Source organism: Suncus etruscus, chromosome 4 (assembly GCF_024139225.1).
Source record: "Suncus etruscus isolate mSunEtr1 chromosome 4, mSunEtr1.pri.cur, whole genome shotgun sequence".
NCBI classification, from domain to species: Eukaryota; Metazoa; Chordata; class Mammalia; order Eulipotyphla; family Soricidae; genus Suncus; species Suncus etruscus.
The window spans coordinates 89,236,733-89,256,621 of NC_064851.1; the positions used below are offsets into that span (position 1 = coordinate 89,236,733).

Consider the following 19,889-nt stretch of genomic DNA (forward strand, 5'->3'; position numbering starts at 1 on the left):
ATACAATTCAAAAGTCCCTTCCTCACACCGATATTCATTGCAGTGCTATTTATAATAGCCAGATTCTGAAAACAACCACGATGCCCTTCAACAGATGAATGGCTAAAGAAACTGTGGTACATATACACAATGGAATATTATGCAGCTCTCAGGAGAGATGAAGTCATGAAATTTTCCTAGATGTGGATGTACATGGAATCTATGAAGTGAAATAAGTCAGAGGGATAAAGATAGACACAGAATAGTCTCATTCATCTATGCGTTTTAAGACAAATTAAAGACATTACTGTAATAAGGTCCAGAGATAATAGAGTTAAGAACTGGAAGGGCTAGAAGGACCAGCTCACAATTTGAAGCTCACCACAAAGAGTGGTGAACTCTGTTAGGGAAATAACTACACTAACAACTTATATAACAATGTTAAAGAATGATAGAAATAGAATGTCTGTTGTGAATACATGTGGGGGTGGGGGAGGATGGGAGTCATTGGTGGTGGAAAGGTTGTACTGCTGATGGGGAGTGTTCTGTTTATAACTGAAACCCAACTATAAACATGTCTGTAATCATGGTGCTTAAATAAATATTTATATACTTTTTTTAAACAGGCAGACAGACCACTGTGATAATGATAATTAATTGGAAATGATTACTTTGCTAACTGGGGTGCTGAAAGGAGGCAAAAAAGATAGCCCTTTAGTGACACTATTGTTAAAAATAGTGTTAAAAAGTAATAGTGTTAAAAAGTGTCTAAAAGTAAAAGGGTAAGAGAGAAAGGGAGACAAGAAAAATATCTGTATAGAGGCAGGCAGGGTGGGGAATGTGTGGGAAATGTGCACTGTTGAAGGGATGGGTGATGAACAGCTTATATCTTTATAGAGGCAGGCAGGGTGGGGAATGTGTGGGAAATGTGCACTGTTGAAGGGATGGGTGATGAACAGCTTATGACTGAAACTTTATCATAAATAACTTTATCATAAATAACTTTATACCTGTATATCTCGCTGTAATTCAATTAAAATTATTTTGTGTTGAATAATGGTGAATAATAAATAAGAAAGAAGGTTCAAAAGAATTCGTTAGTGAATCCATCTGACCTGGTTTTTGTTTTGGGGACGACTTTTGATTACCATTTTAATTTCCTCAATATGATGAGTATGTTTAAATATGCTAGATCATCCTGGTTTAACTGTGGATGATTAGAAGAGTTCAAGAATTTATTTCTTCCAAGTTCTCATGTTTTTTGACAGTTTCTCAAAGTTGTCTCTGATTAACGTTTGAATTACTGCAGTATCTGTAGTGATCTCCCCTTTTTATTTCTAATCCAGATAATTAAGTATCTCTCTGTTTCACTGTGAGTTTTGCTAGTAGTTTATTAATCTTGTTTATATTTTTCAAAGAACCAACTTTTGCTTTTATTGATCTTTTGGATTTCTGTTTGGATTTCCAGTTTATTGATTTGCTTTAAGCTTTGTTATTTTCTTCGGTTTACCTATTTTTGGTTCCTTTTGTTGATGATTTTCTAATTTTATATGCTATGTTATTAAGATGTTTATATAGGCCCCTTCTTCCTTCCTGATGTGTGCTTGCAAAGCTGTAAAGTTTCCTCTTACTACTGCTTTTGCTGTATCCCACAAAATCTGATAATTAGTGTCTTCATTGTCATTTTTTTCCAGGAATGTTTTGATTTCCTCTTTGATTTCATCTTGTTCAGTAGTAAGCTTTAATTTTCAGTTGTTGAAGTTTTTCTTCTGTGTCCCTTTGTAATTCACTTCTAATTTCAGTGCATTGTGATCTGAAAAGGTAGTCTGTACAATTTCTATCCTCTTGATTATATGGTGGTATGTTTTATGGGCCATCATGTGGTCTATTTTAGAGAAGGACCCAGGTGTTTTGGAGAAGTGTGTATCCAGTTTTCTGGGGATTGAGTGGAGTGAGTGAGTGAGTGAGTGTGTGTGAGTGTGTGTGTGTGTGTGTGTGTGTGTGTGTGTGTGTGTGTGTGTGTGTGTGTGTGTATTAGGCCACTTTCTTCCATTTCTTTCAGAGCTAATATATTTTTGTTGAGTTTTAGTCTGGTTGACCTATCAAGGAGTGACAGGGTTGTATTGATGTCTCCCACTATTACTGTATTGCTATTAATATCTTCTTTCAGATTTGTCAACAATTGTATTAAATATTTTGCTGTCCCTCATTGGGTGTGCATATGTTTAGGAGTGAGATTTCTTCCTGTTGTACATATCATCCCTTGATTATTATGAAATGTCCATCTTCGTCCCTTATAAGTTTTCTACGCCTAAAGTTTGTGTCATCTAATATTAATATGGCCACTGCAGGGGCCAGAGAGATAGCATGGAGGTAAGGCATTTGCCTTTCATTCAGGTCGGTGGTTTGAATCCCTCCATCTCATATGGTCCCTTGAGCCTGCCAGGAGCGATTTCTGAGCGTAGAGCCAGGAGTAACCCCTGAGTGCTGCTGGGTATGATCCCCCCCCAAAAAAAAACCAAAAAACAAAAGCAAACAAACAAAAGGCCACTGAAGCATTTTTAAGAGAGTTGTTTTGCTTAGAACTATGTCCTCCAACCTTTGATTTTGAGTCTGTTTGTTCTAACTATTCAGATACATTTTTTTGTAGGAAGCAGAATGTTGGATTCAGCTTTTTTATCCATTTTGCCACTCTGTGTCTTTTAACTGGTATGTATCGTCCATTGATGTTGAGAGAGATAATTGTCACGGGATAGTGTCATCTTTATATAGGAATTTGGTGTGTCCTTCTATCTTATCTTAAAGTAACCTTTTATTTTTTCTTTTAAGGTTGGTTATGAGTCTGTAAAGTTTTTAAATATTGTTTATCTGTACACTTCCTTCAGATATTAACATGAGTCTGGCTGGGCTCAGTATCCTAAGCAAAGTATTCATTTCATTGAATTTTGTCACTATATCCCACCACTGCCTTTTGGCTTTGAAGATTCTCTGTGACAGGTCTGCTGTAAATCTTAAGCATGCTCCTTTGATGTAATTTCCCTTTTTGATCTTGTTACTTTCAGTAGTCTATTCTTATCTGTGGGATTGATCATTTTGACTAGGATATAACCTGAGAAGCTTTTCTTTGGGTCTCTTTTAGCTGGTATTCTTTAGGCATGCAGGAATTGGTTGCATGCAATCTTTAGTTCTGGGAGTTTCTCTGCAATGATGTTCTTGACTGTTTATTCTTCCTGGGGATTTTCTTCCTGGGTCTCTGGGACTCCCATGATTCTTATGTTGTTTCAGTTGAGTTCATCAGACTTCTGTTTTTGACTTTTCACATTCTTTGAGGATTTTTTTCGTTATCTGATCATTTGCTTTAAGGTTCTATTCCAATCTCTTCCATTGTATGGAGTTGTTATGCATCTCATCTTCCAACTCCCTGATCCTGTCCCTCAGCTGCTGTTACTCTGCTGGGGAGATTTTCCAATGAGGTTTTCATTTCATTTACCGATTTTTTTTCAGTCCTGTTCTTTCACTTTGGAGTTTCTGATTTCTACCTTCATATCCTCTTGATTTTCATTTGTGGTTTGTTCAGCTCGATCTATGCTTTCTTTGATTTCTATGAACATCCTCCATATTTCTTCTCTAAACTCTTTGAGAGGCTAAATAGATAGTTGGCACTTTTTTGGGTCATGAGAGCTGCCATCTTCATTCTCTATGAATGGTGTTCATCTTTGTTGTTTCCCTATTGTCACATTTGTAGTGTGGGATTTTTCTACATGTTGTGCTGGGGTTCATTGGCTAGAAGATGTCTTCTTCCTGGGCAGGAACATCTCACCTCTGAAGAAGTGCCCTCAGGGAACAATTTGGGTGGAGTGGGGTTGTTCAAAGTCCAGGAAACAATGGAGAAGAGAGAGTTCACAATGGGGGCCAGAGAGATAGCACAGTGGTAGGGTGTTTGCCTTGCACACAGCCAATCCAGAACATACGTTGGTTTGATTCCTGGCATCCCATATGGTCCCCTGAGCCTGTCAGGAATGATTTCTGAGCCAGGATTAAAACCTGAGTGCCGATGTGATCCAAACCAAAAAATATATATTTTCTGCACACAGCAGAAATCAACTAAGAGTGATCCTTGAGCACAAAGCCAGAAGTAACTCCTAAGCATAACCAGGTATTTCTACCTACCCATTAAAAACAAAACAAAACACAATGTTTGTACAGGTGTCTGCATTAAGATAACTAGGTGTTGGGTCTGGAGAAACGTTATGGGGATTAAGGTCCTTGCTTGGCATGCAGTTGCCTTTGGTATGATTCCCAGCATCACACAATCCTCCAGTATTTCTAGGTATAGTCTCAGTAGCCTGGTTAATTCCCAGCATTGTAGAGTCCTCAGATTCAACTGTAGGCCCAGTTGGTTAAGAAACACCAAGTGTGTCCGTAGGCTCATTGAACCCTACTTGTGTAAAGAGAAATCTCACATTCCTGTCACTCAGATAAACATAACCAAGTGCCTTTGTGAACTTGTGTATTTGGTTCCTTCCCCAGTTTGGGATGTTTTCAGTTATCACCTGTTTGAATAACCTGTTTCCCTTTTTACCCTCTAGGGGTATATTTTATTATTATTATTATTATATTATTATTTTCTTTTCCTGCCTTTCCATTGCTCTTGTAGCATTTGTTATTTTTAATATCTTTTTTCTTTTCTTTCACTTGAACCATTTCTGTGTTTCAAATCTTTGAGTTCACATATTCATTCTTCCAAAATTTTCCATAATACTCAATCATGAGTTCTTCACACCTTGATTTTTTTTTCTTATAACTTTACTTTCTTATGCTTACTAGTTTTTTTTTTTCTTGAGCTCGCTGAATTACTCTTCTGAGTTTTGTAAATCTCCAAATTGCTTTTCTGAGTTTTCTGCTCTTTTTTTCTTCAGAATTTATTTTTAATTCTTTCCATTAGGTCATAATGTTCATGATTTGCAACTGTTTTCCAAAAGAGTAGATAATCTTTCCTTACTAGGACATTGCCTAGAAGTTTCAGTTTGCTTGATAATGTATGACTCTATTCCCTGGCTTGTCTGCCATCTTAGAAATAGTTTTTTGTTTGTTTTGTTTTTTGGGCTACACTCTGTGATGCTCAGGGCTTACTCCTTGCTATGCGCTCAGAAATCTCTCCTGGCTCGGAGGACCAGCCAGGTCCTGGTTCACGGGACACCAGGGATTAAACCAAGGTCTATCCTGGATCTGCCATATGCAAGGCAAATGCCCTACAGCTGTGTTGTCACTTTGTCCCCATCTTAAAAATAATATTATCAGGGCTGGAGAGATAGCATGGAGATAAGGCCTTTGCCCTGCATGCAGAAGGTTGATGGTTCGAATCCCAGCATCCCATATGGTTCCCTTAGCCTGCCAGGAGCGATTTCTGAGCATAGAGCCAGGAGTAACCCCTGGGTGTTGACTGGGTGAGACCCAAAAACAAAAACAAAAACAAAAAAAGACTATTATCAAGTTTTGAGATTTTTTTTTTTAAAAATCTATATAGGGGCCAGAGATATAGCACAGTGGTAGGGCATTTGCCTTGTACACATCCAATCCAGGACAGACAGTGGTTCGAATTGCAGCATCCCATATGGTCCCCTGTGCCTGCCAGGAGCAATTACTGAGCACAGAGCCAAGAGTAACCCCTAAGCACTGCCTGGTTTGACACGCAAAAAAAAAAAAAAAGTAAAACAACAACAAAAAAAACTAGATAACCAACTTGGAAGTAAGCTACTCTTTTTTTTTTTTTTCATTTTGAACAAGTAGTGTTATAGTTTTAATTATATGTTAGTAACTGCTCTCAGCCCTCTATACCCCAGGGAAACAGGGATGGTGGATACATGCTGCTTTGCCAGTAAAGTGGGGCAAGAATAGAGCAAAACTGTGTTGGAACTGCTGGAGGGTTGCCTTGTACATGACCCTGGTTCCACTTTGGGGGAGGGGTGGCCACATCTGGCGCTGGTCAGGGTTACTCCTGCTCTGTGCTCAGGTACCTCTAATGATGGGGTCAGGAGACCATATGTCTTGCTTAAGAATTGAACCCAGATTGGCTATGTGCAAGGTAAGCACCCTACCCATTGCATATGGTTTCATGTCCTTGGTTCCACTTTTATCCCTTATCTATTGAGTTATAGATTCCACAGTTAGCTGTATATGGACATTGATAAACTTTGTATTTCCAGAACAAATCCATGCACAATGGGCTGGGAAGGGAAAATGTAGTTATTTTAGAAATTAGTTAAGTTAGGAGCACATTTCTAAGCAATCTTTTACTTTGAAATGAAATGGTCAGAGATGGTCATAATGGTTCCTTCAGTTTTATATGATTTTCAAAACATTCTGTTCTATCATCAGTCAGAAATGGAAAACATAAACATCCTAGGTCACATTTTTTATTTCTGATGTTAGACTGATGATAAAACAGCCCAAAACCCAAACAAAAGCTGTAACAAGGACTTTTACTTTTTCTCAATTCTGTCCTAGGATTCTAGTTAGGACTTAAATCTCATCTAGCTGTTAGGACATGATGGTTATGACCTTGATTGTTAGGACCTAAACCACCTGATTTATTTATTGATCTGGACCTTTACACAGGATCTATTAAGTTACTATTTTTTTATTTTTATTTTTTTTGGTTTTTGGTTTTGGGTCACACCCGGCAGTGCTCAGGGGTTACTCCTGGCTCTTTGCTCAGAAATCACCCCCAGCAGGCACAGGGGACCATATGGGATGCCGGGATTCGAACCAACGACCTTCTGCATGAAAGGCAAATGCCTTACCTCCATGCTCTCTCTCTGGTCCCAAGTTACTATTCTTAAATAATGCAATTTCCCCTTTATTAAAAGTTTTGTAAAATTCATCTCTGTTTGTGCATGTGTGTGTCCAAGTACATTTTAATAGTGTCCTAAAGCTGTGATACTCGGTGGTGTGGCAGGTATTGCTAGAAATTACCAGTATCATTATCTTTGATACTGAAATTGAACTGGAGTTTCACATGTCAGAATCACTTTACCCCTTGAAGGCATATCCATAAACCCAAAGTTGGTTAAAAAGGAGAATACTAAACACTATTTCATGCCAATTGTCACCTAGAGGAGCAAGAGCAATAGCACAGCAGTAAGGTGTTTGTCTTGCATGTGACCAACCCAGGATGGACCCCGGTTTGGTTCCTGGATCCCTTCTGGTCCCATGCCTGCAAGGAGTGAATTATGAGCGCAAAGCCAGGAGTAACCCTGGAGTGTCTCTGAGTGTGACCCCAAGAAACAAAACAACAACAAGAATAGAACCAATAAAAATAAATTTTCACCTAGATTGAAGTCTGGGAAATTCTTTTTGTTGTTTTTTTTTGTGGGGGCCACACCCAGTGGTGCTCAGGGGGGTTACTCCTGGCTTTGCACTCAGAAGTTACTTTTGGTTCTGCGTTCAGAAATTGCTCCTAGCAGGTTCAGCAGACCATATGTAATGCCGGGATCAAACCTAGGTCTGTCCTGGGTCAGCTGCATGCAAAGCAAATGCCTTCCCAATGAGCTATTGCTCTGGCTCCGAATTCTGAGAAATTCTTCTGGTATTCAGGGGAAGAAGTATTTCCTCATTCCAAGAAACTCTTTTTTTCAGGTAAGTGCTTTGCCATCATCTTTTGCCATAGGTCAAAGTCACTTCACAGAATCCCAGTTTAAACCCAGTTATGCCAGTTTTTGATTCCATGTCTGTAGTCTTTTCAGTTTGCCTTAATTTCCCACAACTATTTAAAGAGTAACTTCAATAAAGAATGCATGTTTATTGTACATCTCTGCAATCACTTTTCCTTTTTGAATAAAGTATGTATTTTAATATAAATATAAATTAAACAAAATGGCAATGAATAGAAAATGAGAGAAATCTGTGTTTATATACAACCATACACTTGGAATCAGTTTCTCTTAAGGATACAGACCCATTTTATTTTATTTGTCCAATAAAATTTAGAAATACAACACTGTTGAGAAAAACGTACATGGTAACTGACTTTAAGACCATTTTGGAAGACATTAGACAAGTTTTTGTTTCTTTTTCACCTTTTAAATAGGATAGCTAGGACCATTCTGTTTAATACTATGCCATGCCCATCCTTTCTCACATTCTACAATCTTACCTCCATCTTTTTATTTATTTATTTATTTTTAGTCCCATCTTTCTTTATACATCACTTTTGACATTTGATATCATTATGTTTATTGTCTCTCCCTTGCTTCTAACTTTTGTTGCAAAAGAATAGGACTATTTGTTTTGTTCAATGACATATTTATTGCTTGGTTCACATAGGCACTTAAAAGTGTTGATTGTAAATTCTTAATGTAAGTGCCATCGATTCATCTTACAAGTAGTAATTGCATACTTTAACATATGTGCACCTAAATATAAAAATCTAATTTTTTGGTGAGGCATTAAGATCACTTCACAGAGAAAGTGTTAAGATGGTTCACTAAGTGGCAACAGAAAGGTCAATATTAATTAAAAACTCATTGTGGTGAGAAATGCAGACTGGTAAAAGTTGTTGTACACTGTATGACTGTAATTCAAGTATGAACAACTTATCTGTGGGGAAAAACTGTAATATGAACAACCTTGTATCCGTGGTGCTTAAATAAAAATTTAAAAAATTCCACACTTCCATTGCTATCTAAAAAATATTAAAAAATTAGATCTAGAAAGGGTAAATGCTTGGGGCTGGAGACATTATGCAAGAGGTAAAGCAGTTGCATCTACCATGACCTTTGTTTAAATCACCTGCACCACATGGTCACCTGAGCATAATGCCAAATAATATCCCCTGAATTTGATGGGTGTTAACCCACAATTGCCCCACTAAAAACAGGTTAAATATTTTGGTAATACTAATGTTATCAGCTATAGAAAAACTAAGTTGCTTATATATGTTATAGCCTAGCTGAGGTAATATTATACCTCAACTATATCCTACCTGAATTATATCCTACCTGAGGTAATCTAAAGTCATTTTTGTCTATCTCTCTATTATCAAAGTATCTGATGGTGATGTAGAAAAGAAAGGAAAAGGAGTGAATCTCAGTAAAAATATTGTATCTTACATAGTTTGGAAATATAGCAACTATACTATAATTTAAATGTTTGCATTAGAAAGTAATAAAGAGGGGCTGGAGCAATAGCACTATGGGTAAGACATTTGCCTTGCACGCAGCTAACTGGGTTCAATCCCTGGCATCCCTAAGCTTACCAGGAGCGACGAGTAACCACTGATGCTGCCAGGTGTGGCCAAAAACCAAAAACAAACAAAATAATGAGGAGCCACTGGAATGAGTTCCCCTACTTATTCTTTCTTAACTTTTTATTTATTAAGGGCTTGGCTTTGGACCACAACTGTCTGTGCTCAGGGCTTATTGCTTTGCTAAGGGATTATTCCTAGCAACTTTAAAAATGGTATACATTTTATACCAATAAAAAAGTATAATTATATATAATTTTAGCTATTTTATGTGTATGATGTATTAAGTTCATTCATAATGTTATGCAACTACCCTCACTTTATCAGAACTTTTATCATCCCAAACAGAAACTCTACGTTTTCCAGCATAAAACGTTGATTAAAAAAATATCTTGGGACCAGAGAGATAGCATGGAGGTAGGGAGTTTGCCTTGCATGCAAAAGGATGGTGGTTCGAATCCCAGCATCCCATATGGTCCCCTGCCAGGAGTAACCCCTGAGCACAGCCAAGTGTGACCCAAAAACAAAACAAAACAAAATACAAACAAAAAAAAACTTGGTCTTGATGGGGCTGGAGAGATAGCATGGAGGTAAGGCATTTGCCTTTCATGCAGAAGGTCGGTGGTTCGAATCCTGGCATCCCATATGGTCCTCTGAGCCTGCCAGGAGCAATTTCTGAGCATAGAGCCAGGAGTAACCCCTGAGCACTGCTGGGTGTGACCAAAAAACCAAAAAAAAAAAAAAAAAAAACAACAAAAAAAACAAAAAAAAAACTAAAAAAAACTATCTTGCATGCCAGTTTTACTATTATTCTTTTCTCTTTCTCTTGCTCCTTTCCTATGTATACTCATCTTTCTTCAAGAGGGGTTTTGCAAGTCTAAATTTCCTCAATTTTTGCTTTACTTTATAAATTCTAGCTTTGCTGTCACAAATACCCTGAATCTGCTTTTTGCTAAGACTATTTTCTTGTTATTAAACCAGTGGGCACTTTTCTCTTGATCTTGCTTTAGCTTGACATTGTTGCCTGGCTGTTTTTTCTTTTCTGTTTTTTTTTTTTCCTTTAAACAATATATTTAAGCACCTCTTTTCTGTTTTTTAAATAATGCTTTTTTGGAGGGGAGGGGTTGGACCACACACAACTGCTCTGAGGTTACTCCTGGCTTGGCTCAGAAATCACTCTACCAGGCTCAGGGGATCATGCTGGGAATTGAACCCAGGTCAGTTGCATACAAGGCAAATGCATTACTTGCTGTATATTGCTCCGGCCCAGCCCTTTTTTTTTTATTTGAAGTAATATTGATATTTTAAGTTTCAGATTATATAACATGCTGCTCTCTTTGAAATCTTCCTTCACAGTATTAACTATAACTTTACTTCTCATTTGCCCCTGCCTATCCTGTAAATATTGATATCTCCCAAAGTCTGTCCACAGCACACTCTGGTGTCCTATTCAAACCCTTGCTTAATTGCTCTTATATAAGCAATACTTACAGATGAAAAAATAGGACAGTGGCTACAGACCGAGAGAGGTTCTATCACTGGCATCCCATACGGTTCCCCAAGCACTGCTAGGAGAGATCCCTGAGTACAGAGCCAGAATTAGTCCTAAGAATTTGCCCCCAAAATAAAAATAAGCTTAAAAAATATATGAACCATACTCCTGATCCTTATGCTTCTTTGGCTATTTATTATTCCAGAGAAACTTACAGTTCAACATATCTGAAATAAAATTTATTTTTCTTTCATGTTTCAACTATACTTCTAACACATAAAGATTTATTTCTTGAAATTTTTGTGAGGATTAAATGAGATAATCTTTTCTACTACCCCTTTATCACATCTCCTGACATAAACCATTCAAAAGTTGATCTTTAAAAATTGTGATGCCTCATAGATTATGTATTTGCTTTGTTTTGTTCACCAAGATTCTTCTAGAATATACATTTTACTAGGCTGGAGAGATATCTCAATAGACTGATCACATGCATTGCATGCAGGAGGCCCAGGTTCCATCCCTGGCACAATATGGTCCCCTGAGCACCACCAGGAGTGACCCCTGGGTACAAACCCAGAAGTGGTCCCTGAGCACCACTGGGTATTGCCTCTTCCCCAAAATAAAATAAATTCTATATTACTGAATCAATTACTTGCGGCACTCTTAGAAATGGCTATACCACTCAGACCACAGAATACAATGTTGTAGCCTGCCAAGATGGACTTAAAACTTAGAAAAGTATTGTTTTAACAAAATTTATTATGCAGTAATTACAAAGGTTAAAGATTCTTTTCCATGTTAAATAAAAATAACTTATATAATATAGTACCTTATAGAGTTATTCCAATAAATATCACATGAAATACAGTGCATTTTCAAACTGGAGACACAAATACTTTCTCATTCACAGTGTTTCAACATAGGAAAACCTGTTCACATAATGATCTGTTTAAGGTCATGCTCTTGTAACAGTCCATACAGAGCTGTGCCAAAACAATTCTTTCAGAACGTGAAGTATCGGGCAAACCACTCCTGGCGCTGGGGATCTGGAGAAGCCACCGGGGAAGCTTCACTCTGAGAAGGACTGAATTCATAAAAAGAGAGACATGTAACCCAGCATTAAGCTGTTTTGCAAAACGAAGGGAAAAGCACATAAAATGGTGTACATCATGAGAGCTACTCCGCATGTAATTGGCTACTGCCCTGCACTAGGTTCCTTCTAGGCTCCTTGCTGGTAGGCAAGTGTAGCAGCAGTAGCTCAGATCAAGTCAGTCAGAGAGAAGTTACATGGTACAATTACAAAAACAACTGGAATAGGTGATAAAACATCACCTTCTTTGAACAGAGAAACTGAGGGAAATAAGAGAGGTTGAGATAACATTCCTAACTTTTGGCACCCTTCTTTTAATTAAAATGTAAGAATCTGACACCAGCATTTATTTCTCACAGGTGCATCATTAAATTAAGTTAATTTTAAATGTATTTTACTATATATTTTATATTGAACTTTTACTTTGTAATTTCATAAATATTCTAGGGGAAAAGAAAATACATGAAAAAGTCAGCATCCTCTCCATCTTCGAAGTTAAACAATTTATACTTATCTTAAGTCTAACTAAAGATACTTGCACTAGTTGATAAAATAAAATAATCCCTACCGTCTCTGGGGGAAATTACAAGGCACGCAACAATGTGTAATGGAACCTCCAGCAGTCATGATTCTTGAGCTCATGCACATGCATTTTACTGATACCTGAACAACCCATGCACAAGGGAAAATAAGTAACAAAACATTTAGCAGAAGACACATTCAAAAGTATATCTGACTATTTTTCATTCTTTTTTGTTTCTCTTTAAACTAGTCATTAACTATCTTATCAACTACTTAAGCTTACAAAAAAGAATATACTCGTAGTATTATTATGGTGATACTATGATTTAGTAAAAAAATAAAGAATAAATAAAAGGAGGCCAGAGAGATAGTATGGGAGACAACACACTGGCCTTACATTCAGTCAAGCTGGGTTCAATTCTCACCAGGGTATATGATTCCCAGAACATGCCAGAAATGATTCCTGAGCCAGAAGTAAGCCCTGAGCACCAGCTGGTGTAGCCCAAACCAACCCCTGTTCCCCCTCAAAAAATAAAAAATAAAAAAAATGAAATTTAAAGCAGCATAAAAATCATTAGTAAGGTCAGCATTAAATGACAGCACTTTTTGACTATTTAATGGACACAAATAAATTTTACTTAAAATTTTTCTTGTTGCTACATCAATTAATAACTGAGGTAACAAAATTGGAATCTCAATTGAAATAATTTTTACTAAAATATTTGTTTATTTTTATCATTAAGTACCAGATTTTGTTTATTTTTTGCATTGAGTGTATGTGCATTAGTATATCCTATATAAAACACTGTCAAACAAGGCAAAATAAAGGCCAAAAAATTTAATATATTAAAAATATTTTAAAGCTCTATAATAACTATTTCATTGTTATCATTAGTTGTAGGGATCAAATCTTGGGATTTAGGTATGGATGTAAAAGGGTTTTAGGCTGTGCTTAGAAGGGTTCATAGAGTGTTGGAGGTGTTGATCAAAGTAAAAGCCTCACAAATGTAAGGCATGTGTTCTACCACTAGGAACCACATCTGTGGCCTGATAAGTATACTATTAATAAAAGGTTGGTGACAAAAAATTAAATAACTCCATAAATTATTAAAATTGCCAAGTATGTTATTAGCACCTCAAACATTTAGAAAATTGACAGAAAAATATTTATAATAGTCTAAAAGGAGTTCTCTAGAGAGGTGATAAATATCTTTTGAAAATATTTCACAGTACGTTTTTCTACATTTTCCTTAAGGAAGTAGATTTCTGAAATATAAGATGTGGATTTCTGAAATATAAGAATGTAAATTTCTCAAGTTAAAAAAAAAAAACACCACTGGTGAGACGGGGCTCACCTCAAAAATGTCTTGGGCTGTTTGGGTGGCACTGGCTGTAGAAGTGCTTTGTTGCTGCTGAACTCAGTATCGTGGATTGGAGAATTAGGAATGGGATCCAGGCGGTTAGGATGTCCATTGCCCACTCCACCAGATTCCAGAGCACTTAGATTGGGAACACTCACAAACCTGCTTGTTGTTGACTTATCATTCTTCTTCTTTTGCTGCATTAAAAATAATACATGTGAGGATCGTCCCTGTACAAGGACAAATGAGAAAATACGAATAGTAGAATATATAAATTTTGGCATGGGAAATTTTTGAAAAGTTATTAAATTCAAATGAACCAGTGTTACCCAAACTGTGGTCTGGGGTCTTTGGAGGTATTTATCTAAATGGAATCCTCAACAAACATGCTCCTTTAGGACAAAGAATGAGGAACAAATGATCCGAAACAAGCCATTTAGGAATGGTTCATGGGAAGGGAAAGGGGTAATAAATACTGGGAGGGAAAGAGGCAAAAGAGGGGCCAAGTAGATCTTACAGATACCATGAGGCTAAGTAGATTTAGGCTAAAACTAGGAACAGGCATAAACTTAAACAAATTTAAAAGAGAGGTCTGTGAACTTTAGCCATCTGTCAAAGGGAGGCAGTCCTGGCCTGGAAAAAAAAAGGGGGAATGAGAGAAAACTTGACAAAGTAGTTAAAACAAATCCAACATTTCTACTTAAGAAATAAAGCTGATTTAAAGAAATATTTTAGTTTTAAATTCACTATAGCATATTAAGAATATGTCTCATTTTCAATGAACTGGCTTACAATCTTTAAAACTTTTGTAAAATCTGAAACAAGTGATTAGTTTAATTCTTAATTGATCTTTAACTTGAAAAGAGGAATGCAGTTATAAACTATGAAACCTCATCATCTTGCAAATCAGTAATTCACATCTCTGGGATCAAAGAGCATCTTCTCTGCTATACAGAATAAAATCCAACATTGGTAAAATATTTTGGCTAGTTCCAACTTTTACTAATTAGACGATAGTCTTGTGAGAGCCCACATCGGGCAGTGCTCAAGGGTACTCCTGACTCGGGGATCCCTCCTGGTGGGCTTGGGAAACCATATAGGTTGTTGGGTATAGAATCTGTGTCGGCCACATGCAAGTGCTCCACCCACTGTACTATCACTCTGATCCACTCTAATAATTGTTTAAAAAATTACTCTGAAGTATGAAAAATTACAAATACATGAAGATTCCATTTTATAAAATAACTCCAGAGTTTGAAAAAAAGTTTCTTTTTCTTAAGAGGTCATGATTTCTCTATCTAGAGACATTGACCTCTATTGCCATATTCTATTAATCACTGAGTTTCTGACAAGGAGCTTGCTTTCACAGAACTAAAAAAAGATTTAAAAAAAAAGTCTTCAGAATAATTTCTGAAAACCAAAGTCACAATTAGAAGTCAAATTAGCTAAACGTTTTTTACAGATGAATCATCTGCATTTTCTTGTTCTAGTCACCAAAGGGCATGATCAAATCTACTGAATAAGAAACCAAAAATAGGGGCCAGAGTGATAGCACAGAAGTAGGGCATTTGCCTTGCACGAGGCTGACCCAGGATGGACTTCGGTTCAATCCCAGGTGTCCCATATGGTTCACCAAACCAGGAACGATTTTTGAGTGCATAGCCAGGAGTAACCCCTGAGCATTACAGGGTGTGGCCCAAAAGGCAAACAAACAAACAAAACAAAACCAAAAATATCGACAATGTTGTATAGCAAAATATTAAATTACAATTAAATATAAATATTTTGAGTAGTATTTAAATAAATGCTAGTATTGCTTCATAATTAAAATTTTATCTTACCTTAACTTATACATTTAAGTTTATTAATTCACAGTTTATTATTGAAAGCCTTCTACATGCCAAGGATATTTTAGGCTATAGAGATAAAGCAGTAGCCCTCACTCAATATCTTCATATAAAACTGTAGCCCTCATTGCTTTTAGTTATTCTATTTTATGCAACATTTGTGTTTAAAGGTTGGAGTACTTTAAATTGTGTCAGAGATCCCATATTCCTTTGGGGGAGGGTGTCCCACACTTGATGGTGCTCAGGACTTACTCCTAGGTCTGTACTTATAGGTCACCTCTGAAAATATTGTATGATCTTGTATGGTGTGAAGGATCACACAGATGGGCTGCGTATAAGCACCCTAATACCTTTATTATCTACTACTTCTCTGGCCCCAAATTCCTTCCATGTTGTTTTCAAAAAAAGTTCTATGAGATTTAAAAATAAAAATTTTTGACTGTTATCATATGGGTATTAATAAAATATGAATAAGAAGTAGCATTAACACATTTTATCACTGATTTCTACCCAAAGATATGTAATTCTTATGAAGCCAATAGACATAACTAATCTTTTTTACTTTACTCACCTGAAAAAATTGTGGTAAGTTATTTTAAATGTGCTAAAATTTTGTAACAAAATATTTACTGGCTATTAAAAGTAACCAAACAACTATAAGCTCCAAAGGAAGGAGAGGCACAAAGATGTTTATAGTTTAGCTATACAGTTTAGCTCCATCCATTTCATTCTATGCTTTGGTAGGAACAAGAAATCAAAACATATCATGTTCACTTAATAAGCAAGATTGATTGACCTCTAAAACAGAGTTATCAAAATATAGGTCTAACCATGGTCCATGAATATAGTATATCTTTAGTTAGGGAGAACTACTGGGACTTAGTATAGCTAAGGAGAGCTGTTGAGACTTAATTTAATAAGGGAGAACTACTAAAACTTAGTTGGAGAGCTTCTGGGATCTAATTAGTTTAGTTAGGGAGAACTGCTAGGACTTTGAGGCTTAGTTTAGTTAGGGGGAGATGCTGCAGGAATATAGTATAGTTTTCAAGACCTCATTGAGGACAGTGAACACTATAGAAATGATATATCTCAAGGAAATTTGCAACTTAAGTTTTTCTTTTCAGAAATATAAAAAATACAACCAAGAGTTTTGTATTATTGATCTGATAGTACTTTAAGGATTATAAATTATAAAAAATTAAATGTTTCATTCAGAAAATGAATACATATAAATTTTATAGGTTTTGCTTATAGATAATCAAATTTATGAAAACTTTTGGAAGTTTGTCTATGCTCAGAACTATTTTGTAAAAAAAATTTAAATCAGGTTTTAAGTCATATATTCTTAACAATATTTATAAGCACATACCTTAGTCAGAGGATTAATAACACCAACTGTAGGACTTGAATTAAACACTTTGTTGAAGTTAGTTTCTCGATTGACTAATTCCAGCTGATAAAATTTATTATCCTCCTATGCAAAACAATTGTAAACAACTTTAAACATTCCTATTGAATATGTCATTTCACTCAAAATTTAATATAAAATCTGAAGTTTATGTACCGTATTGAAAGACTTCTAGCTTTGACTTCCAATGTCTTAAAATTTTGAACAGTAAGTTCAGTACATTCCAAATATTATAATCTGAACTCTGTGCTTGAATACTTTTTCCTCTTGAAAAGGAAACTCAGTGTTTTGTTTGGTACCATATCTGTATTCAAGGACTGACTGTGCGACTTGAGCCATCTTTTTATTTGTATTTGCTTTCCAATTCCAGTGGCACTAGAGGTCTATTAGGGTACTGCTCCCAGGGATTAGGGGAATGTTGGACTCCTGATGGGAAAGCTTATCTTCCAGCCCTTTGAGCTATTTACCTGGCCCAATTTCAGCAGTTTTTACTTGCACTTATGGAACTATCTACATGGCTAAATTATTTTTATATCTGAATATATCATTCTGAGTATAAGAAAATTTTTATCTTACATAATCGCTCTGATACAGTATATTATTATAGGAATGATAACTAGAGTAGGCAATGTAAACAGTCCATGTAAAGATAAATCTTTTACCACCAACTTTACTAACATGTACTAATTGAACAGACAAATAGTAGCACATATAAGTAAATGAAAAAGTAGATACATAATACAGGGCTGTATTCTACTAGAATTAGACTCTTCATCCCATTTTTTCATTAAGACTGGGCATCATTTCCATCATTAACCTCAGTTCATGTACCTCACAGACTACAGAACCAGGTATAGTAAAAACCACTATTGCAGGGAGATTCCTGTCACTAAAGATTTGGGGAATTACTTTACTCTTTGCAGTCTAATTACTACCTTGCCAAGAAGAAAAAAAATGTAATGGCATCAACCCAGTATGAGCTAGAAAATCAGTACCTACTCTATGATCTATAGAAAAAATAATTTTTCTTTTCCTATTTGAGATATACAGTTATCTTGACAAGTCTAAGTTTACCATTATCATAATGCACTAAATGTCTGTCTAATCATGTTCATAATGCTAGGAAAACTAGGTGTTTAATAGATAACAGTAGCAGATTATCTTTCCAATGTTTGAAAATCCAATGTTTTGGGATTCCATTTATCAGTCCAATTTACTACTTGTTGTTTGCCTCAAATAACTGATGTTTTCTTCTATGCTAAAGCAGATATGTTAAGGAAAAGGGGATTCTGAAATAAATGCCCCTGTGCCCTTTGTATGCTAAATTCAAAGTTTTCAATTGAAGAGATCAGTGAGCAAAGTCTTTTTAGCATTCTATTTCTAGTTTTATTCTGAAATTTGTCAATGTCAATAAAAACTAACATTCCAATTATCAATATGGACATAATTTAAAGATTCTGAAATGTCTTAGGGATTTTTAAATATCAGTATTTTTTTCTTAGGGACTTCTTTTTTTTATTATTACTTTTTTTTTTTTTTTGGCCACATCCTGTGACATTCAGGAGTTACTCTTGGCTATGCGTTCAGAAATTGCTCTTGGCTTGGCGACCATATGGGACACCAGGAGATCAAACCACAGTCTGTCCTAGTTTAGCGCATGCAAGGCAAATGCCCTACCGCTTGCACTACTGCTGTGGCCCCTACTTGTTATTTCTTAAAAATAAAAAACTGCATTTTCTTCCCTAATGGACTTCTCAGATCCCCTAACTCCTCAAGGTGCATTACATTCTTCAGTCTCTAGCTTTCTTACACTATGGCATGATCCTATTTTCTTGGAGTATCCTGAAATCAGGAATTGGCAGAACAAAGTTTAGGATATTCATAAGCATCTTATATGTATACAAGGCAGACTAATTCATACATGTGCTATTTTGTCCTATCTGGTTCTGCATATATAATATGCACACATACAAACATCAATGGTATATTAACTACATATTGGTAATTACATTATTAGCAAACATTCAATTTGTATGACTTTAGACATTTTAATAAACTTTCTTCACAATGTACATCATTTTATACTTTCATTTTCATCCAGCATTTATTAAAATATTTTCCTGCTTTCCCAATAGTGTTATTAATTACTAATAGTTTTATAATTACAACAGTTCTACTACTAATTTTCTTACAATTAGTTTCTTTATGACCTGATCTCTCTCTGTAACCATGACTTTTAGTTCTGTAATCATCTGTACATCTTCTGGTTTTGATTCTCTCATTAGATATTTTTCTTCCATTTCTTCCAATCTAAAAACAAAAAAACTTTTATTTCACTGGTAATGACTTAAACAATTTTGATAAAAGCTACTTTTTTCAAATTAGTCCAGCTGAACATACACAAAAAATTCAAACCATAATTGTGTCAAAATTACAGTGTTATTCAAAGGGTAGGTAATATTGTTAAAGGCAGTATCCTTTTGAAGAATTTATTCTTATATCATTCTAGAGCAGGGGTCCTCAAACTTTTTAAACAGGGGCCAGTTCACTGTCCCTCAGACCATTGGAGGGTCTGACTATAGTAAAAACAAAACTCATGAACGAATTCTTATGCACACTGCATATATCTTATTTTGCAATGAAGAAACAAAACAGATACAAATAAAATATGTGGCCCGCGGGCCATAGTTTGAAGACCACTGTTAGAGTAAATGAGGACAAATTATGCATAAACTCTTGTTAGAAGAAATATGTGCCAAGTGATAATCTGGAAAATATAAAGTTGATGCCAGAAATGCAGACAACCTATTATTAAATGAACTTATCACAAATTATTTTTGTAGCCACACATCTTGATAACATATATAAAAGGGACAAGAGGATACAGAAATAAGGAGCACAAGGACACACATATATAACATCATTCGTTCCTGGTTTAGAGGA

The 19,889-nt window shown here is 35.8% G+C and overlaps 1 protein-coding gene and 1 long non-coding RNA gene across 2 annotated transcripts in view; both read right to left on the reverse strand.

Moving 5' to 3' along the window:
- Nucleotides 1–19,889, reverse strand: part of LOC126006058 (uncharacterized) — a 684,655-nt gene that overhangs the window by 108,780 nt on the left and 555,986 nt on the right. The gene's annotated exons all lie outside the window — the stretch shown is intronic.
- FAM184A (family with sequence similarity 184 member A) overlaps nucleotides 11,460–19,889 on the reverse strand; it is a 134,541-nt gene continuing 126,111 nt past the window's right edge. Inside the window, exons 15-18 of the mRNA XM_049771379.1 lie at nucleotides 19,139–19,256; nucleotides 16,908–17,012; nucleotides 13,686–13,888; nucleotides 11,460–11,802 (exon numbers count right to left, since the gene is read on the reverse strand). Of these exons, the coding sequence (XP_049627336.1) occupies nucleotides 11,721–11,802; nucleotides 13,686–13,888; nucleotides 16,908–17,012; nucleotides 19,139–19,256 (508 nt within the window). The 3' untranslated portion in view covers nucleotides 11,460–11,720. The remainder of the gene's footprint in view (nucleotides 11,803–13,685; nucleotides 13,889–16,907; nucleotides 17,013–19,138; nucleotides 19,257–19,889) is intronic.